This window comes from Lactuca virosa, chromosome 4 (assembly GCF_052849685.1).
Source record: "Lactuca virosa cultivar CGN04683 chromosome 4, Lactuca_virosa_CGN04683_v6, whole genome shotgun sequence".
Classification (NCBI taxonomy): domain Eukaryota; kingdom Viridiplantae; phylum Streptophyta; class Magnoliopsida; order Asterales; family Asteraceae; genus Lactuca; species Lactuca virosa.
Window position 1 is genome coordinate 282890113 of NC_136429.1, and position 18374 is coordinate 282908486.

At 36.3% G+C, this 18374-nt stretch overlaps 1 protein-coding gene across 1 annotated transcript; it reads right to left on the reverse strand.

Annotated features, from left to right (window-relative positions):
* Positions 1-12425: 12425 nt before the first annotated feature.
* LOC145108338 (Low temperature viability protein) lies at positions 12426-14537 on the reverse strand. Its single transcript, XM_079045353.1, has 4 exons — positions 14035-14537; positions 13422-13847; positions 12722-13324; positions 12426-12642 (listed from the first exon to the last, which is right to left on the reverse strand). The coding sequence occupies exons 1-4, from the start codon at positions 14479-14481 to the stop codon at positions 12511-12513; spliced, it is 1608 nt and encodes a 535-aa protein (XP_078901479.1). The 5' UTR covers positions 14482-14537; the 3' UTR covers positions 12426-12510.
* Between the last annotated feature and the right edge of the window lie 3837 nt (positions 14538-18374).

Below are 18374 nucleotides of genomic sequence, written 5' to 3' on the forward strand. Positions count from 1 at the left end.
CGAGAGTATGTATAAAAAGAACGCCCAAATCTGACTTCGTATGAGGAAGTTATGATTTTTCTAAGTTTCAGTTTAGCAGTAGACAGCTAAAAACTCGAATTTTAGATCGAGTGATTTTTAGCTGACACAACCTAAACGAGAATCGAAGGTCTCGTCAATAGTAGCACAACGGTAAAAAGACAGACGAAAACGGACGTCGGATGAAGAAGTTATGAATTTTTAACGGATTTCCTGTCCCGATCTATTAAAAATAATAATATAAAAATTAAAGTCAAAATTAGCCGACGAAGTCTAAATGAAAGTTGTAAAGCGTAAATTTACCTACACGTGCATATAAAGAACGTCAAAAACGGAGCTCGTATGCGAAAGTTATGGATTTTAGAAGTTTTTGCACAAAAATCGAGAAAAAAATGTCAAATCCGAGAAATTTCGCATGGTGGACTTCGGCCACGTCACCCTCGCTCATAACGCGCCACGTGTCCGAAACTGCTGAGTCACCGAGGCCAGCTGGCGAGGCGTGTCGCAACCCTCGCATCCGAAGTGCAGGTCCAACCGCGGTCCGACGCGTGCCTCTCCTGACGTGTCTGAGCCTCGCATGGTGCGCCACGAACCCCCCCCCCCCCCTCGGACCTAGACCTCGGTCCAATCAGAAGGCCACACCTGGACCCTCGCACGTGCGAAGCCATCACCCTCGCTTCGGATATGCTGACGTGTGGAGTCTTCTCAGCCCTTGGATCAGAAGCCTCGCCCCTATAAATAGAAGGGTGCGAGACCTCCCGGGTATATTTTCGAAATTTGCCATTTTACACCCCTCTTTCAATATTTCTTTCATTCCAACTTCCCCCAAAGCCCCGGTATCATACCAAACACCCGAAACACGTCCCGAAGTGCCCGAGAAGCCCGAGAAATTTATCTTTTCGGTTTTGAAGCCCGACCCTCGCAGAGCTCGGTTTCTCAATAAAACTCTCGGTTTTATTAGAAACGATCGTTTTAGGAAACGAAGTGCTGCCTGATTCTCAATAAATCAAGTGAGTGTGTAGTCACTTTCATCTTACACCTAGATATGAAGTATTTTCTATAAAATACGTGTTATGTGTAATTATATTAAGTGTTTATTTGAGGTGACTGTTGAATAGATGTTTTATACAAGTTTTAAACTGTATATATATTTTATCTACAAATATGTTGGGTAGAACATGGGTAGACGAAATAGTCGATGTGTGTTAAAATGGTGAGAGGCCTCGATGTTGTTGTTGTTGTTGTTGTCGTCTAGCGGAGTATAGATGACGACCACGGACCTTTCTAGACAGTCCAGTGGAACACTAGCAGGTTCGCAACTTGTAGGTGTTGGTGAACTAAATGTTCATTGGCGTACTCCATCCCCCTCATGGTTGCCTTTAGGACATGTATGGCTGGGGAGTCCCCTTAGCAGTAGTGTCCATCCCGATGATATTCCTTAGGCTAGGTCCCTTGTGATAGGTGTTTAGGGACGTAAAGTGAGGATAACGGGAATGGGTAATCAGGGTTATTGTTGATTGGTGAACTTAATAAGTTTATTATTATTGTGGGTTGAAAACCCTATATGCTCACCAGGCTCCCAAGTCTGACCCACTCAGCTTTTTATGTTACAGGTAGTGGACCCCGAGCATAGTCGGATGATGATGAGAGATTTTTGGATTATAGGCCAGTAGTTGTAAATAACTGTTGTAAGGCTTATAATGTCTTGTTTATGCTTTTGATCTGTATCGGAACATGACATCCCGAGGTTTTGATATAAAAGGAAATTATATATTTCTTAAAGAAAGGTTTTGATAAACTTTTATCATGTTTTGTTTTGGGGACCAATTTCGCAACATCTTTTAAAAGGATTTCTCTAACTTGATATAAAAGGATTTCCCAAGGTTTTAAAAGGATGCAGCAAAGCCCAATCTTCTACCAAAGCCGAAGGCGAGAGCCTTTCAGATGACACTTGAAGCTGCGAAAGAAGAAGTCGATGTCGCTTCAGGTACTTTTCTCGTAAACGAATTGTCTGCCCAAATTTTGTTTGATTCTGGAGCCAATTACTCCTTTATTTCGCATGAATTTGGTAGAAAACTAGCTTTGCATATTGATAGACTAGTTAATGCTTTATTAGTCGAGATTGCTAGTGGCAAGTTTGTACCTGTTAGCCATCGTATGAAAAACATCTTCATTTACTTGAATGGGAATAAGTTCCACGAGGAATTATTGCCTATCGAGTTAAATGGTTTCGACATAGTTTTAGGAATGGATTGGCTTAGCGCCAATGATGCCGAAATATTGTGTAGGAAGAAGATAGTAAAAGTAAACCCGCTAGGGAAAGAGTCGTTTATGGTGTATGGAGACAAACGCAGAGTAAACTCTGGAATCATTTCCCTAATGAAAGCCAGAAAGTGTTTGGCCAAGGGATGTACATCATGTCTAGTGTTCGTGATCGATGCTAAGAAGGAAAAGAAGGAGGTGCAGAATATTCCGGTGGTGTGTGATTATCCGGAAGTCTTTCCCGAAGATCTTCCCGGATTGCCCCCTGATCGACAAGTAGAATTCCGTATCGACTTGTTACCAGGAACGACACCAATAGCAAAAGCACCGTATCGATTAGCACCAACAGAGATGAAAGAACTTATGACACAACTTCAGGAGTTATTGGACAAAGGTTTTATTCGACCTAGTTCATCACCCTGGGGAGCCCCGGTGTTATTTGTAAAGAAGAAAGACAGGAGCATGAGAATGTGCATCGATTACAGAGAGCTGAATAAAGCGACAATAAATAACAAGTACCCGTTGCCGAGGATCGATGACCTGTTCGATCAACTGCAAAGTTCGAGCTATTTTTCGAAGATCGATCTTAGGTCAGGATACCATCAACTAAAGGTGAGAGAACAGGATATCGAAAAGACTGCATTCAGAACAAGATATGGACACTATGAATTTTTGGTTATGTCGTTCGGACTAACCAATGCTCCAGCAGCTTACATGGATTTGATGAACAGGGTTTGTAAACCATACCTTGATAAATATGTGATAGTATTCATAGATGATATCTTGATTTATTTGAAAAGCAAGCAGGAGCATGACAAGCATCTGCGTGAAGTGCTAGAAGTTCTGAAAAATGAGAAGTTGTATGCAAAGTTCTCCAAATGTGAATTTTGGATTCAAGAAGTCCAATTTTTAGGTCATGTGGTTAACCAAGAAGAAATAATCGTTGACCCAGCAAAGATTGAAGCTGTAATGAAGCGGTAACAACCAAAAAGTCCTACGGAGATTCGAAGCTTTTTAGGATTAGCTGGATATTATCGCCGATTTATCCAAGGCTTCTCTTCGATTGCTACTCCATTAACAGCTTTGACCCACAAAGGAGCTACTTATACTTGGAATGAGAAGCATAAGGAAGCCTTTGAGAAGTTAAAGAAGTGATTGTGTGAAGCACCGATTCTTTCGTTACCTGAAGGAGTTGATGACTTCGCAGTTTATAGTGATGCCTCTAGAGTTGGGTTAGGTTGTGTTCTGACCCAAATGAATAAAGTGATAGCGTATGCATCGAGGAAATTGAAAGAGCATGAAAAGAGCTACCCCACTCATGATCTGGAGTTGGCAGCGGTAGTATTCGCCTTAAAGATATGGATGCACTATCTTTATGGTACTAAATGCAAACTTTTCACTGATCATAAGAGTCTTCAATATCTCTTTAATCAGAAGGAATTGAACATGAGGCAACGGCGCTGGATGGAGTTACTCAAGGACTACAACTGTGAGATACTTTACCACCCTGGTAAAGCAAATGTTGTTGCTGATGCTCTCAGTCGTAAGGTAAATCTTGAAAAGAAAAGGCCAAGAGCGTTGAGAATTGAAGTTGTCTCGACAATTGTGGAAAGTATAAAGAAAGCTCAGGAGGAAGCTTTAGAGAAAAATGACCGAAAGGAAGAACGTTTGGGTAAAACGTTGATGTTTGATACAAACGGTCAAGGATTGAAGGTATTCCAAGATAGGATTTGGGTACCTAAGATGGGAGGAGTAAGAGATCTTCTAATGGAAGAAGCTCACAATACCATGTACTCGATTCATCCCGACAGTACAAAAATGTATAGAGATCTAAAACCCTATTACTGGTGGCCGACGATGAAGCTCGATGTTGCTAAGTATGTGGCCGAGTGTGTAACATGTGCTAGGGTTAAGGCACAACATCAGAAACCGTATGGGATTTTAGAACCTTTTCTTGTACCCATGGGCAAATGGGAAGACATCACCATGGATTTTGTGACTAAACTGCCCAGAACAAGGAACGGTCACGACATGATTTGGGTGGTCGTTGATCGCTTCACTAAGAGTGCGCATTTCATAGCAGCCAACGAGAAATGGTCTATGGATAAACTTGCGAATTCTTACGTGAAGGAAATTGTGAGGCTTCACGGTGTTCCGTTAACGATTGTATCCGATCGTGACAGCCGTTTTACCTCAAGGTTTTGGAGGAGTCTACAAGAGGAATTGGGTACCAAGTTGTGTTTGAGTACAGCTTACCATCCGCAAACTGATGGTCAAAGCGAACGAACAACTCAAACGTTGGAGGATATGTTGAGAGCATGTACCCTGGAATTCCAAGGTAACTGGGATGAACACTTACCTCTAGTAGAATTTTCCTATAATAACAGTTTCCACTCGAGCATCAAGATGGCACCTTATCACGCTTTGTATGGAGAAAAGTGTCGAACGCCGTCATGTTGGCTGGAAGCTAGGAAAAAGCAGTTTATGGGACCTGAAATAGTCCATCAGACTGCTGAAAAGTTGAAAGTGATTAGGGAAAGGATGTTATCAGCTCAAGATCGACAAAAGAGTTATGCTGACAAGAAAAGACAACCGATATCATTCGAAGTTGGAGATTCGGTTTTACTTAAAATCTCGCCATGGAAGGGACTTATAAGATTTGGTAAAAGGGGAAAATTGAGTCCAAGGTTTATTGGACCGTTTAAAGTTCTTCAGAGGATCGGGAATCAAGCTTACAAGCTAGAATTACCGGAAGAACTAGAGGGTATTCATAACACCTTTCATGTGTGTTATTTGAGAAAGTTCACGGGAGATGAGCCCGACATAATTCCCATTTCTGAATTAAGGTTGGATGAAAACAAGAGGTTAATTGAAGAACCTGAGGCAATCGTTGACCGTAAGACTAAGAAGTTGCGACGCAAGATGGTCGATTTAGTGCTTGTGCGTTGGAAACATACGAATGGGCCAAATCTCACCTGGGAAACAGAGAGTGACATGACGAGTCGCTACCCGCATTTGTTTGCTGATGTGTGATTCTGGGGACGGAATCATCCTAAGGGGGAGAGAATTGTAACGCCCGTGTTTCTAGGCTAGGCATTAATATTGATGTGATAGTATAGGTTAACCTTTATAACTCATTTTGACGAAATGAAAAGGAATTATGTGAATATTATGCGAATTATGTGTTTTATGCTTAATTACTAGGATTTAATTAATTAAGAATAAAAATGAGCGTCGAAAATAAATATTAGATAAAGCCGATATCTATCAAGAAAGTTGTAGTGATCGTGACAAGGATTACGGATATATAAAGAATACCGAAATCCGAGTTATAACGAAGAAGTTATGACATGTCGAAGTTTCGCGACAAAACCGGCACGGTGCCGAATGACGTAAAAAGTGAGTTTTTGATAAACTACTTTTTAGCCTTAGTGATCTAAACGAAAGTCGTAGTGTTCGTTAAACCGAGAGTATGTATAAAAAGAACGCCCAAATCTGACTTCGCATGAGGAAGTTATGATTTTTCTAAGTTTCAGCTTAGCAGTAGACAGCTAAAAACTCGAATTTTAGATTGAGTGCTTTTTAGCCGACACAACCTAAACGAGAATCGAAGGTCTCATCAATAGTAGCACAACGGTAAAAAGACAGGTGAAAACGGACGTCGGATGAAGAAGTTATGAATTTTTAACGGATTTCCTGTCCCGGTCTGTTAAAAATAATAATATAAAAATTAAAGTCAAAATTAGCCGACGAAGTCTAAACGAAAGTTGTAGAGCGTAATTTTACCTACGCATGCATATAAAGAACGTCAAAAACGGAGCTCGTATGCGAAAGTTATGGATTTTAGAAGTTTTTGCACAAAAATCGAGAAAAAAATGTCAAATCCGAGAAATTTCGCATGGTGGACTTCGGCCACGTCACCCTCGCTCATAACGCGCCACGTGTCCGAAACTGCTGAGTCACCGAGGCCAGCTGGTGAGGCGTGTCGCAACCCTCGCATCTGAAGTGCAGGTCCAACCGCGGTCCGACGCATGCCTCTCCTGACGTGTCCGAGCCTCGCATGGTGCGCCACGAACCCCCCCCCCCCCCCCGGACCTAGACCTCGGTCCAATCAGAAGGCCACACCTGGACCCTCGCACGTGCGAAGCCATCACCCTCGCTTCGGATATGCTGACGCGTGGAGTCTTCTCAGCCCTTGGATCAGAAGCCTCGCCCCTATAAATAGAAGGGTGCGAGACCTCCCGGGTATATTTTCGAAATTTGCCATTTTACACCCCTCTTTCAATATTTCTTTCATTCCAACTTCCCCCAAAGCCCCGGTATCATACCAAACACCTGAAACACGTCCCGAAGTGCCCGAGAAGCCCGAGAAATTTATCTTTTCGGTTTTGAAGCCCGACCCTCGCAGAGCCCGGTTTCTCAATAAAACTCCCGGTTTTATTAGAAACGATCGTTTTAGGAACGAAGTGCTGCCCGATTATCATTAAATCAAGTGAGTGTGTAGTCACTTTCATCTTACACCTAGATATGAAGTATTTTCTATAAAATACGTGCTATGTGTAATTATATTAAGTGTTTATTTGAGGTGACTGTTGAATAGATGTTTTATACAAGTTTTAAACTGTATATATATTTTATCTACAAATATGTTGGGTAGAACATGGGTAGACGAAATAGTCGATGTGTGTTAAAATGGTGAGAGGCCTCGATGTTGTTGTTGTTGTTGTTGTTGTTGTTGTCGTCTAGCGGAGTATAGATGACGACCACGGACCTTTCTAGACAGTCCAGTGGAACACTGGCAGGCCCGCAACCTGTAGGTGTTGGTGAACTAAATGTTCATTGGCGTACTCCATCCCCCTCATGGTTGCCTTTAGGACATGTATGGCTGGGGAGTCCCCTTAGCAGTAGTGTCCATCCCGATGATATTCCTTAGGCTAGGTCCCTTGTGATAGGTGTTTAGGGACGTAAAGTGAGGATAACGGGAATGGGTAATCAGGTTTATTGCTGATTGGTGAACTTAATAAGTTTATTATTATTGTGGGTTGAAAACCCTATATGCTCACCAGGCTCCCAAGCCTGACCCACTCAGCTTTTTATGTTACAGGTAGTGGACCCCGAGCATAGTCGGATGATGATGAGAGATTTTTGGATTATAGGCCAGTAGTTGTAAATAACTGTTGTAAGGCTTATAATGTCTTGTTTATGCTTTTGATATGTATCGGAACATGACATCCCAAGGTTTTGATATAAAAGGAAATTATATATTTCTTAAAGAAAGGTTTTGATAAACTTTTATCATGTTTTGTTTTGGGGACCAATTCCGCAACATCTTTTAAAAGGATTTCTCTGACTTTATTTTAAAAGCATAAATTAAATCGGTCTTTTCTGGCCGAGAAATTAGGGGATGTCACATTATGTTCCCAGTTTGCTGTTTAATTCAATTTCTGGGCATATAAACTACTCAGAGACTTGACAGGTTATAAAAACTAATCAAATAAAGAACTAATCAAATTCCACAAAGATCTAGGTCCAATAAAGAAGAAATAGTTTTAGCAAGAAAAAATGTAAACAAAAAAAGTAAAGTACAAAACCATGACATTATTATTATTATCAATTACATTAAAATTTTAGGGGCAATGGTTGTCGATCGCACATGATTTGAGTAAACAGACATCAATTCACCTCAATTGAAGCATCACGTGAAATTGCAGTTCAAAACTTGCTTGCCAGTTACCCTAGAACGTAGAACATATGCTATCTCCTTTATTTCCTTAGTGAATAGCCTCTTCAATATCAAAACACCTTGGCATAATTCCACCATTTTTTTGCTTCTGAGAAAAGAAAGCAGATAGAGTCGATGTAAAGAGAGAGATCGATTTCTATAGAGAATGGATCTTCGAAACAATACCTGTAAGGATGTTTTTAGTCCTGATCATTTATGTTGGTAGCGGTGATGCAGTCAATCCAATATCTTCTCAGTATTGATGGTAGTGGTGGTGGTGGTGGTGGTACGGTCGCTAGGTTTAGAGAGAATATGAGATGCACTGGTGGAGCCGAATTAGGGTTAAGAGTTCTGTGATGTTAGGTTAGGAACGAAATCCGATTTTGGAAACTTTGAAAATCATTAAGGAGACGCGTAACTCTTCAAACGGGTGTTTGACTTGTCATGATTGTCAGCAATTTGATCTAAAGTTAGAAAACCTATAAAGGGAAACACAATCAAGGGCTCTGATTGTTTAAGATGATGTCATAAGGTTTCTGTTTTAATATATATTAGAGATGGGGATAAGAAGCCAATGAGCCCATGTGCATAAATAAAAAGGTCCATGAGCCTAAATACATAAATAAAAGAGCATAATGAGCCCAAGTGCATAAGTAAAAGAGACCAGTAAGCTTAAATACATTAATAAATGAAGTCAATGAATCTAAATGTATTAATACAAGAGGCCAATGAACCAAACAGCATAAATAAAATAGACCAATAGACGCATATAAAGAAAATCATGTGTATTAAAAGGATTTAAACCCTCATAGCATTAGAGGATAAGAGGCCAATGAACCCATATACTTTTTAAAAAGAATATTTATTTTATTAAAAAAAATAGAATATATTTAAACTTGATTTTGGTGTCGAAATTTAACAAAATTTTCATGACTCATGAGAAATGTCCCAAGCAATGAAACTTTATCGTAAACTTTAGGCCAATAAGTCCAAATGCATAAATAAAAGAGGCCAATGAGCTCAAGGTCATAAATCAAAGATGCCAATGAGCGTAAGTACATAAATAAATAAATAAATACCAAAGAGTCTTTGGCCTAGTGGTAATGAGTGACTCTCTCAAATGAGAGGTCATGAGTTTAAGTCTCACTAGGAGACATAGATGGTGTTTAGGATTAGATTAGGACTAGGATAATTTGTTGTTTCAAAAAAATAATAATAAATAAATAAGAAGACAACGATGCCAAATTCATAAATAAATAGGGCAAATGAACCCAAATGCTTAAATAAAAGATGTCAATAAGCCCTAGTAAAGCGGTGGTAAATGAGTCCATTCATCAATAAAGAAAATCAACTATCCTCATAAATCATAAATAAAAAAGACCAATGGACCAATGAGCCAACCATAATTGCATAAATAAAAGAAGCCAATGAACCTAAACACATAATTAAAGGACTCCAATAAGTCAATATGTATCGATAAAATACACAATGAGTTCATTCATAAAGACAAAGAAAGTTGTTATCCCTAATAAATGAAAATAATTTGGTTACTTGTTATCCTTTTATATATTATGTTACATGTTATTTTATGGTAAATTTAGATTAAAATATATTCATATGTCATTTTGTGGTTTTTTTCATTTTATTAAATTTCATATAATACTTAAATATATAAATTTAATTATATATATATATATATATATATATATATATATATATATATATATATATATATATATATATATATATATATCCAATTTATTAATGTAACTTTCCTTATGGTTTCTAAATTTCTAAATTGTATACAATTATTTTAGTTGTTTATATATTTAAAGTATTAGTTTAAATTTAAAAGATAAATAAGCACTTCAATTTGAATAATTAAATATATTTTTTTCTTATAAATTTAAATTTTGTAAATTGTTAGATTTTTCATGTTTTTTTTTTTTTTTTGATAAACTCATATAATACATGGGTGATGGGTCTCACAATTAGTGTGTATTAAAATGATTTAAACCCTCCTAACATTAGAGGATAAGAAGCCAATGAATCCACATATTTTTTAATAAAATTATGTATTCCACCAAAAAAAAAAAGTAGAATATATTCAAACTTAATTTTGGCATCAGAATTTTGGTATGGGCATGTGTTGATCTGTGTGGTTGGGATCAATTCTGTATTAGTTAGGTTTATATATATATATATATATATATATATATATATATATATATATATATATATATATATATATTGTCTGTATATAACGACATATAACGGCTGATAGTTACGATTTCAATTGTGCTCTAATACCCTTATTCAATCCCCTGAAGAAAAATATTTCCTCATGTCCTATGGACATAGATGATATTGACTGAATCATATTTAATATTACGTTGGTGTGTGTTTCTCTTATTTATTCTTAAGAGGATGTTTTTGTCATCCCTAATTATTTCCAACGAATAGTGCTTGGAAATCTATGACAATGAAGCCAAGCCTAGACAAATATCATTCCATACAAAGATTTATCTTATAAGTATGATATTTCTTTTACAATTCATGACACCCACATCTCAATGAACACTAGGTTCATCTATTTTGCTAGTTATCACATTTTGCACAAATGGATAAACATTGGCCACTACGCAATTAAGAAGATAGAACTTAATACTTTTATCCTAGACGTCATATTGTTCCAAATCATTGGGTTAAGAACGATGCATTCTATCCGTATCGAAATATCTCTGTCTTCTTGATTTCTTTCATTCAAGTTAATATCATCGGCCTTGGCCTCATTTTCTTCCTCATTGACCCTATTACCTATAATGAACTTCCTAACATCTAGTTAATTAAAACGTGTTTAAAAAAAAAAAGGATCGTTACAAATGTTTGTATAGGTTCAGGATCACTACAAATGTTGATAAAGGTTCCTTCAATCTCATCCTCAAATTAAAGCTAACAATCTAAAAAACCATCAGAATGTTATATCATCCACCTCCTCATGAGCACTATATGTAAGGTGACTATCTCAGATCATTATTACTATTGTTTACATTTAAAGCTACAGTCAATTCTAAAACGATGTTCCTCGAATCGCTCATTCATGCAACTATGACCTTCGAGGAAACCATTGAAGTTTTCAAGTGTAAAAAGGGATATTATGTGTATTTATTTTGTCTTATATGTATCCATTTTTCTTTCCATGTCATTTCCCTATCTAAATCCACATCATAACTTAAAATCGGCAAAAAGAAAGAACTTATGAAATGGCTTTTACAAGAAACATTTTAATAGCTTTCTCAAAAAAGTAAAACAAAATTTGTTTATACTTTTCTAAAATTTGCCTAATTCTATGATAAAAAAATCATTTAACAAACGGAGAAGTTTCAAATTTTCTTTTAAAGACTAGCAAGAAGTAATTATCTTTAAGTAAATGCTTTTCTTCAATGGATTTTAGTAGTAGAAAACAAACGTATAAACCAGTTACTTCCACTTTCATTTATTAATCTTTTATAAAATACGTCAAGCCAAAGAAGTAGGCATTTCGACGCAAGATTCATGAGAAACAACCCCAACACGTATGAATTTCACATCATTTAAAAGGGACATCATTTCATAATTCAAATACATTCAAAAAAAAAAATGAAAAAATCCACCACAAAGTTGTTCATGCACATATTATGCGTGACTTTGTTCATCTTAATCATGATTTCCTTTGAAGCATTTGTGTCTTCTTCTACTGCCCAAGAACCTCAGCCACCACCAAACCCATGGCTGAGGCACGAGAAGGCGGCACCACCATCTCCCGCCCAGCAAAAGGAGGAAATAGAAGATTATGGTGACTGGAATGCTCCACCTTACACAGGAGGAGGTGGAAGAAACACCGGTGGTCCAATACCTCACCCATAGACAGATGAAGAAGAAGTTGAAGCCAATGCTTCTTATGATATTTATCTACTAGCGTAATGCAATTATGATAATCTACATATTTTTAATTTTATGTAAACCATTAAGAAAAAAAAAGTTGTGCATCTATCTTATCTAATTAATAATGCATTGTCTACAAAAATACAAGTTACTAATAGCTTGTTAATTATGTTTTTTATGTTCACATTCGTGTTTCTTTTGTCCATTTTTTTTGTTTGACCTTTAGATTTTTCATTTTTCAAATTGGTCCTTATATTTTTTTCATTTTTTGGATAAAACCTCTGTTTTACTTTTTTTCAATAATCTTCTAATTCAAGAAACCGGTAAAAATTGAGAAAAAAAATAAGGTTAAATTAAAGAAATAAAGTTAAAGTTTAATCTAAGAAAACGAATTTTGTTTTCTCTAATTAATACTTATATTAAAACATTAAAAGTCTTTTGTTGATTAATCAAATAGTATTATACCCCATACATTACTTCATAAGGAAAAGACCCAAAGTTCAGTAAAAAGGCCAACACAAGTAAAAAAAATCAAAATTTTAACAGTCTGACAAAATATAAATAAAAGAAATTGTTATTTTAGTTTACATAAGATGAATGGAAGATGGGGGAGTGAAAGCAGCAACTTTCTGAGCTTGTTGTGATTCACCTTTGTATAACTCCTTCATGTCTTTTTTTGCACGTCTTGCTTCTCTTCTTTCCTCCTTCAATGCAGCCTACATCAATATTTCATCTCATTATTAATTATTAGATAATGAAATAATAAATTCAATTCAATAGTTGTTTTCAGATTACCTTTCGTTCTTTCTTTTCTTCCTTTGACTCTTGACCAATTACTTTCTTCGGTTTTACCAAATTCTTCACTTTACTCTTCTCTTTCCCACCATCTCCAATTCCATTCCTCCCATTTGGCAAAAAGTCAACCGGAATCCTCTCTTTCCCTTTCAAAGAAATCACATGAGTTGGATTTCCAAATGCGTTGACTACTTTTTCAGTCAACCTTTTTCTCTTCACACCTGGATCTTGAATCTTTCCAGGGTGATTATCAAGATTTGAGTACGTTGTAATAATCGTCTCACAATCCCATTTTTCAGATTCATCACTACTACTTTCCTCAAAAACCACATCTTCTTTATCATTTTCATTTTCAAAATTTTCAGCATATTCTATACAACGAGGCCTTAAATCAGCTGCTGTTTCTAGTGAAACTGGTTCTTCTTCCATGTCTTTTTCGTGTACTAAAACTTTATAGTTTTCATCATTTTCCAATGTATTGGTTTTAGGGTTTAACGTGACATTATTGAGCTTTGATTCAAGAGAATCATCAAACTCATCATCTTCTGATGTGGCATTTTCAAATTCGTCTTCACTTTCTGTACCATATTCCTGAAGTTCAAGCTGTAAAAAAAGGGAATTAGATGGATTAATTGATATTAATTAATAATAATAATATTACATCATATAAGAATTTACGACAGAAAATGAAAATCCTTACCAGATCAAACTGTTCATCTAAAAGTCGACGTTCTCTGGGCTTTGAAGAAACCACAGTTTCAAGATTGTGATTTTTGACCTCATTCATACCAGAATTTTCAACAATTTTATCTTGTGAGTAGTGGATATGATATTCTTCTTTCTTGCTGTTTAAACTAGATTCTCCTATGAAAGTAAACTTGTTGTCGAGTTCCACATCTTCTGATTCATCTGGAAGGTTTGCATTGAAGACGAAATCTTCTTCCAAGTCTTCAACATCTGAACCAAAACGTGATACATCACTATCATCCAGCAATGCTGCCACTTCTGGATCAATGGCTTTTTGAATCCTAACGGGAACTGTGTTTACTGCAACGCCGTAGATTGAATTCTTGTATGAATTCTCATCATTAGCCTTGGAAACCTCGATTCTAGATGCATCATATGCCTGGAAAACAGTAAATTATGCATCTTTCACTCAGTTGGGCTTATAAGATTTATTACTCCATTAGTTAGGATGAATTTTGAACAAGAAAAATCACAGGTTTCTGAACATATTGTATCGGTATAGTTGAGCATACATTAGGGTCCAAATTCAAGGAATAAAAATAAGCAAAATAGAAGATGAAGCTAACCTTTACATCACGAGGTAGCTGGTCAAGCACCGCCTTAGGGTTCTGGTAATACGCTGAACCACCTCCGGTATCCTTAATGTCCCTCAGATGAGACAAGTAATTGTAACCATCATCCGGAAACCCTAATTCCAAAATTTCCCTTCTCAAATGATCAGGTAACGAAGATCCTCTCCCCAGCCTTCCCGCAGTGGTCTGCCTACCCCGGCCGCCGGATTCTTCACCACTGTAATCTTCAGGAGCGTCATCGAATATTCCATTAGGGTCATCTTCATCACTCAGCTCACCGTCATGTTCGTCGAAAAAGGGTTGCTCTGAGTTGCCGTCAACTCTGACGAATACTCGGTCACCGGAGGGTCCTTCGGTGTAATTCGGATCGGAGGAATCACGAGCGATTAATTGGAAAGTTGCTGACTTTTTCTTGTCGATGAACTTCTTCTTCCTCCCCATTGTTGAGACTGAATTTGACGAATTGGTAGACGAGTCGAACTCGCTCTGAAGTCTGAACTGTATATCTAGGGTTTTAGGGAAATCAAATTGGGCCTCTCGGACTCTATGCTTAAACCCTTTTCTAAAGACTGTATTTTGTTGGTTACTTCATTTGGTTCGAAAACATCTGCGGCCCAACAACAAGATCACGACATATCAGTCAGGACTCAAAAGAGAGAGATAGTTTTTACTTTTTACTTTTTAGCCGGATTAAAGTGGAAGGGAATAGTTCAATATAAACTAGTTCTCGAAATCGTGTCGTGTTTAGGTTAGCAGGTCGTGGGTTGGCGAGTTAAAATATACCAACCTAAATACGACTCATTTAATTATACAGGTCACGGGTTGGCGGGTTTGGAACATAAACTCATATATGACCCGTCAACCCATTTATTTATACGGGTTCACAGGTTGACGGGTTCGTGGCTCAGATTTGGGTTCGTGTGTCCGTGAGTCAGATTCCATAAATAAAATTGATAATTAAACATGAATAAATTCTTGATGCAATCGTCCGATAATGATTCAATTGTTCATGTCGTTGTTCTTGTGAGATATTGAGATTATTTAGGGCAAACGCCAAACGCGTTGCAATGCAAATCGGCATATGATTACCCACGGGTCAAACGATCAAAAGATATTGGGTATCCCATCCTAGTATAAAGTATAAACTGTATAGTGTATAATACTTAATACATTTAAAAAATATATAATTTTTTTATTAAAATTCTAAACGGGTTGGCGGGTCAACCCGTATATTTTTTGAAAAACTCATATATGACATGTTTAATAAACGGGTTGACGGATTGAAAAGCTCAACTCAAACCCGTTTATTTCGTGTCGTGTCGCTAGTCGTGTCAAGAATTGTCAGGCCTAATATAAACCATATTTTTTTCTTAGTCACGTGATGTGATTTTCACCACAAAAGTATGATGGCATACCTTTTTTCCATGTGATGTCAAAAAACACCCACTAGAAAACACCCCAACCGATTTATTCGCCTCCGGTTGTTGGAAGAAGACATGTTGAAAGTCGTGAAAAAAAATATATTGAAAGATAGAAGAATTGGATTAAGGTGTGGTAAATTAAGGGTTATATGGTTTTGTTTATAAGTAAAATAAATAAATAAATAATTCGAATTTTAAATATTTGACCGTTCAAAGGTTGGGAAGAGGGAAAGTAAGAGGGAGAGTGTGCGGTGGAATACTACCGTATGCGGCAAAACCGCATTGGAAACCACGGTCTGAGGGTGGTGTTCCCTATTGCCATCGTGGCAAACCGCAAAGGAAACCGTACCCACTCCCTTTTGTAAAATCATATCTCTTGTTATAAGATTCTTTAGGTTCCAAATAAAACCCCATTTTATTTACCGTTAGTCGCGATCAATTATAAACTAAGATCTGATATTTAAAGTTTAATTGTAGATCGCTTCTAAGAACCGGTTATAGTCTTTTAACAAAATTTCATTTTATACTTAAGAGTTTCAGTTTTGGATGAGTTTTAAAATCCAATTTTAAATCTCTTTTTAATATTCAAAGTCTAATGATTTTATGAATTTGTAGAATAAAAACTCATTTTATACATCTTATGTTGAAAAGTCATATTTTGATAAACCAAAAGTAAGGTGATAATAATTATGTTTTAAATCTTATTTGACATGCATAAAACATAATGTCCACATGTTGCATCAAGTTTTAAAAAAACTAATATCATATATAAAGTTTCGACGTAAAAAATAATTATTGGTATAATGATTCGACGTTATAACGTTATAAACCGGATTTTAGTATTTTTAATAAAAAATCATTTTTATTATAAAGACATGGAGTTTAGATAAAGTTTAAACACCTTTTAAATCATTTTAAATATTTTAAAGTTAGCTATTTAAAAGTTTTACAATAAAACTATTTTTAACAAAAACTAGATTTTAACCGTTTTATAACGCTTTAATAAATAGTCATTTGTAAACATCTTATGTTATCTTTTAAATATATATTTCTCAAACTTCAAATGATATTATTTTATGATAAAATATCTATCTCTTCTAATAAACAAAAGTTATTATTGTCACATTGCATGTTTCTAAACCATACTTGACACGTGTACGTTTTTTAGACCTCAGGCTTCTGATTTTCGATTTTCCCACCCATTCGCTATCCTTTCAAATTGAAAATTGGTTCTATCAATTAAATTATATTAGGGATGAGCATATAGACCGGGGAACTGGTCGGAACCGGAACCCGATGGAACCGGTCGGTCCGGGACCGGGACGATATTCTTGTGGATTTTTGGAACCGGGAACCGGTAGAACCGGAAAAAACCGGAACCGTATGTTGCTATTTCTCGAGGATCGGTTCCAACATTGAAGACACGGAAAGAACCGGTAGAACCGGCAGTCCGGTTCGGTTCCTATTTTCCACCAAGTTCGGTTCCCGGGTTGGTTCTTTTGTTCATCCCTAAATTATATCTTCAATCAATCTCATAAAATCAGGGATTCCAACCTAATATCCATAAATCACGATTGATATCTTTTTCAAATTTGAATCATATATACAATGCGTATTAAGGGTATTAAGGATTTTATATATACATGTAATCGCATAGTATATTGGATTGCAATTTCATCTGCAACGAAGCTAGGCATCTGTAAATAAAGAAACCCCTACAAATTCTTCATTGTCGTTCTGTACAATCCACCATCTCGCCACACGAATCGAAAGCAGGTAAACCATTTAACCAGACCGCTTCGTCCTTTGAAATTGTAGATTTAGACATTCACATCCCCTATTTCTACATTCTCTCTCAATTACGCTCATGGACCTTAAGGTTGATGTGTTTTAAATTTTGGTGAACTCCGATAGGTGTATGTGGAAGATGCTTTTTGTTTGTTTATTTGATTTCCTTATGATCTAAAAGAAATAAATCAGATTCATGCAGACATGGTCACTTTTATATGCGACTGTAATCTAGGGTTCGCAACATGGCCATTTATTTTTGGTTTTTAGGTGTTTGTTGGACAAAAATGTTCAAACGGAGGAGCCAATTTGATTTTTTCTTCTATTACATAAAGAAATTAAGGTATTATCTTTCTCCCCTCAAATTGTTGTTGTTATAAGGTGTCCATTGCTACCTTGATTGACTTTTATTTGTTGTGAAACGTTTTGTCCATAAGCCATCTTGAATTTTGGGCACTTAATCTCTTTGTCCAAGCAGTCCCATTAAGACCCTTTAGTTTTAAAGTTCTCTTTTTTTATCTTTCTTTACACTAAAGTTTTCATGGTTGTGAGGGATTTACCATTGATTATGGGTCGTTAGTTGAACTTGCAGGTTGTGATAATTCATATATGGTCAACATTTTAGTTATCATTATGTCAGGTAATAAACTCACAAACTTTGAGGATATTCATAATTGTTCTGGATGTATTAGACCACTGCAACATGTTTCTCATTTTCTGTTACAGATTTATAACTTCATCTGATTATAGGTTAATAATTAAATATATTCTTATGTGATGTTTTAAAGGTACTCATTTATGATGCTTTGTTTAAACTAATAATCCTAATATAGTTAATTATATTCTACTGCTACCAGCAGCAATAAGTTAATAACCAATTAAAATATATGATTAGAGTGTCATTTATTGGAGACATGGCATCATATTTTGCTATTTTTTCCAATGAGGCAATATATCACCTTCAATATATTTTTAACTCTATGGTATCTAAATACATGAACAAAGTGTTCCGACATGTTGGGGATCTGATGAACTGTAAGGTGACTCATAACATGATGAGATTAATAGCGAAAGGGTTAGAAGAAGATGATCAGTCTGCAGATAATCACATCAGATCATTATGTA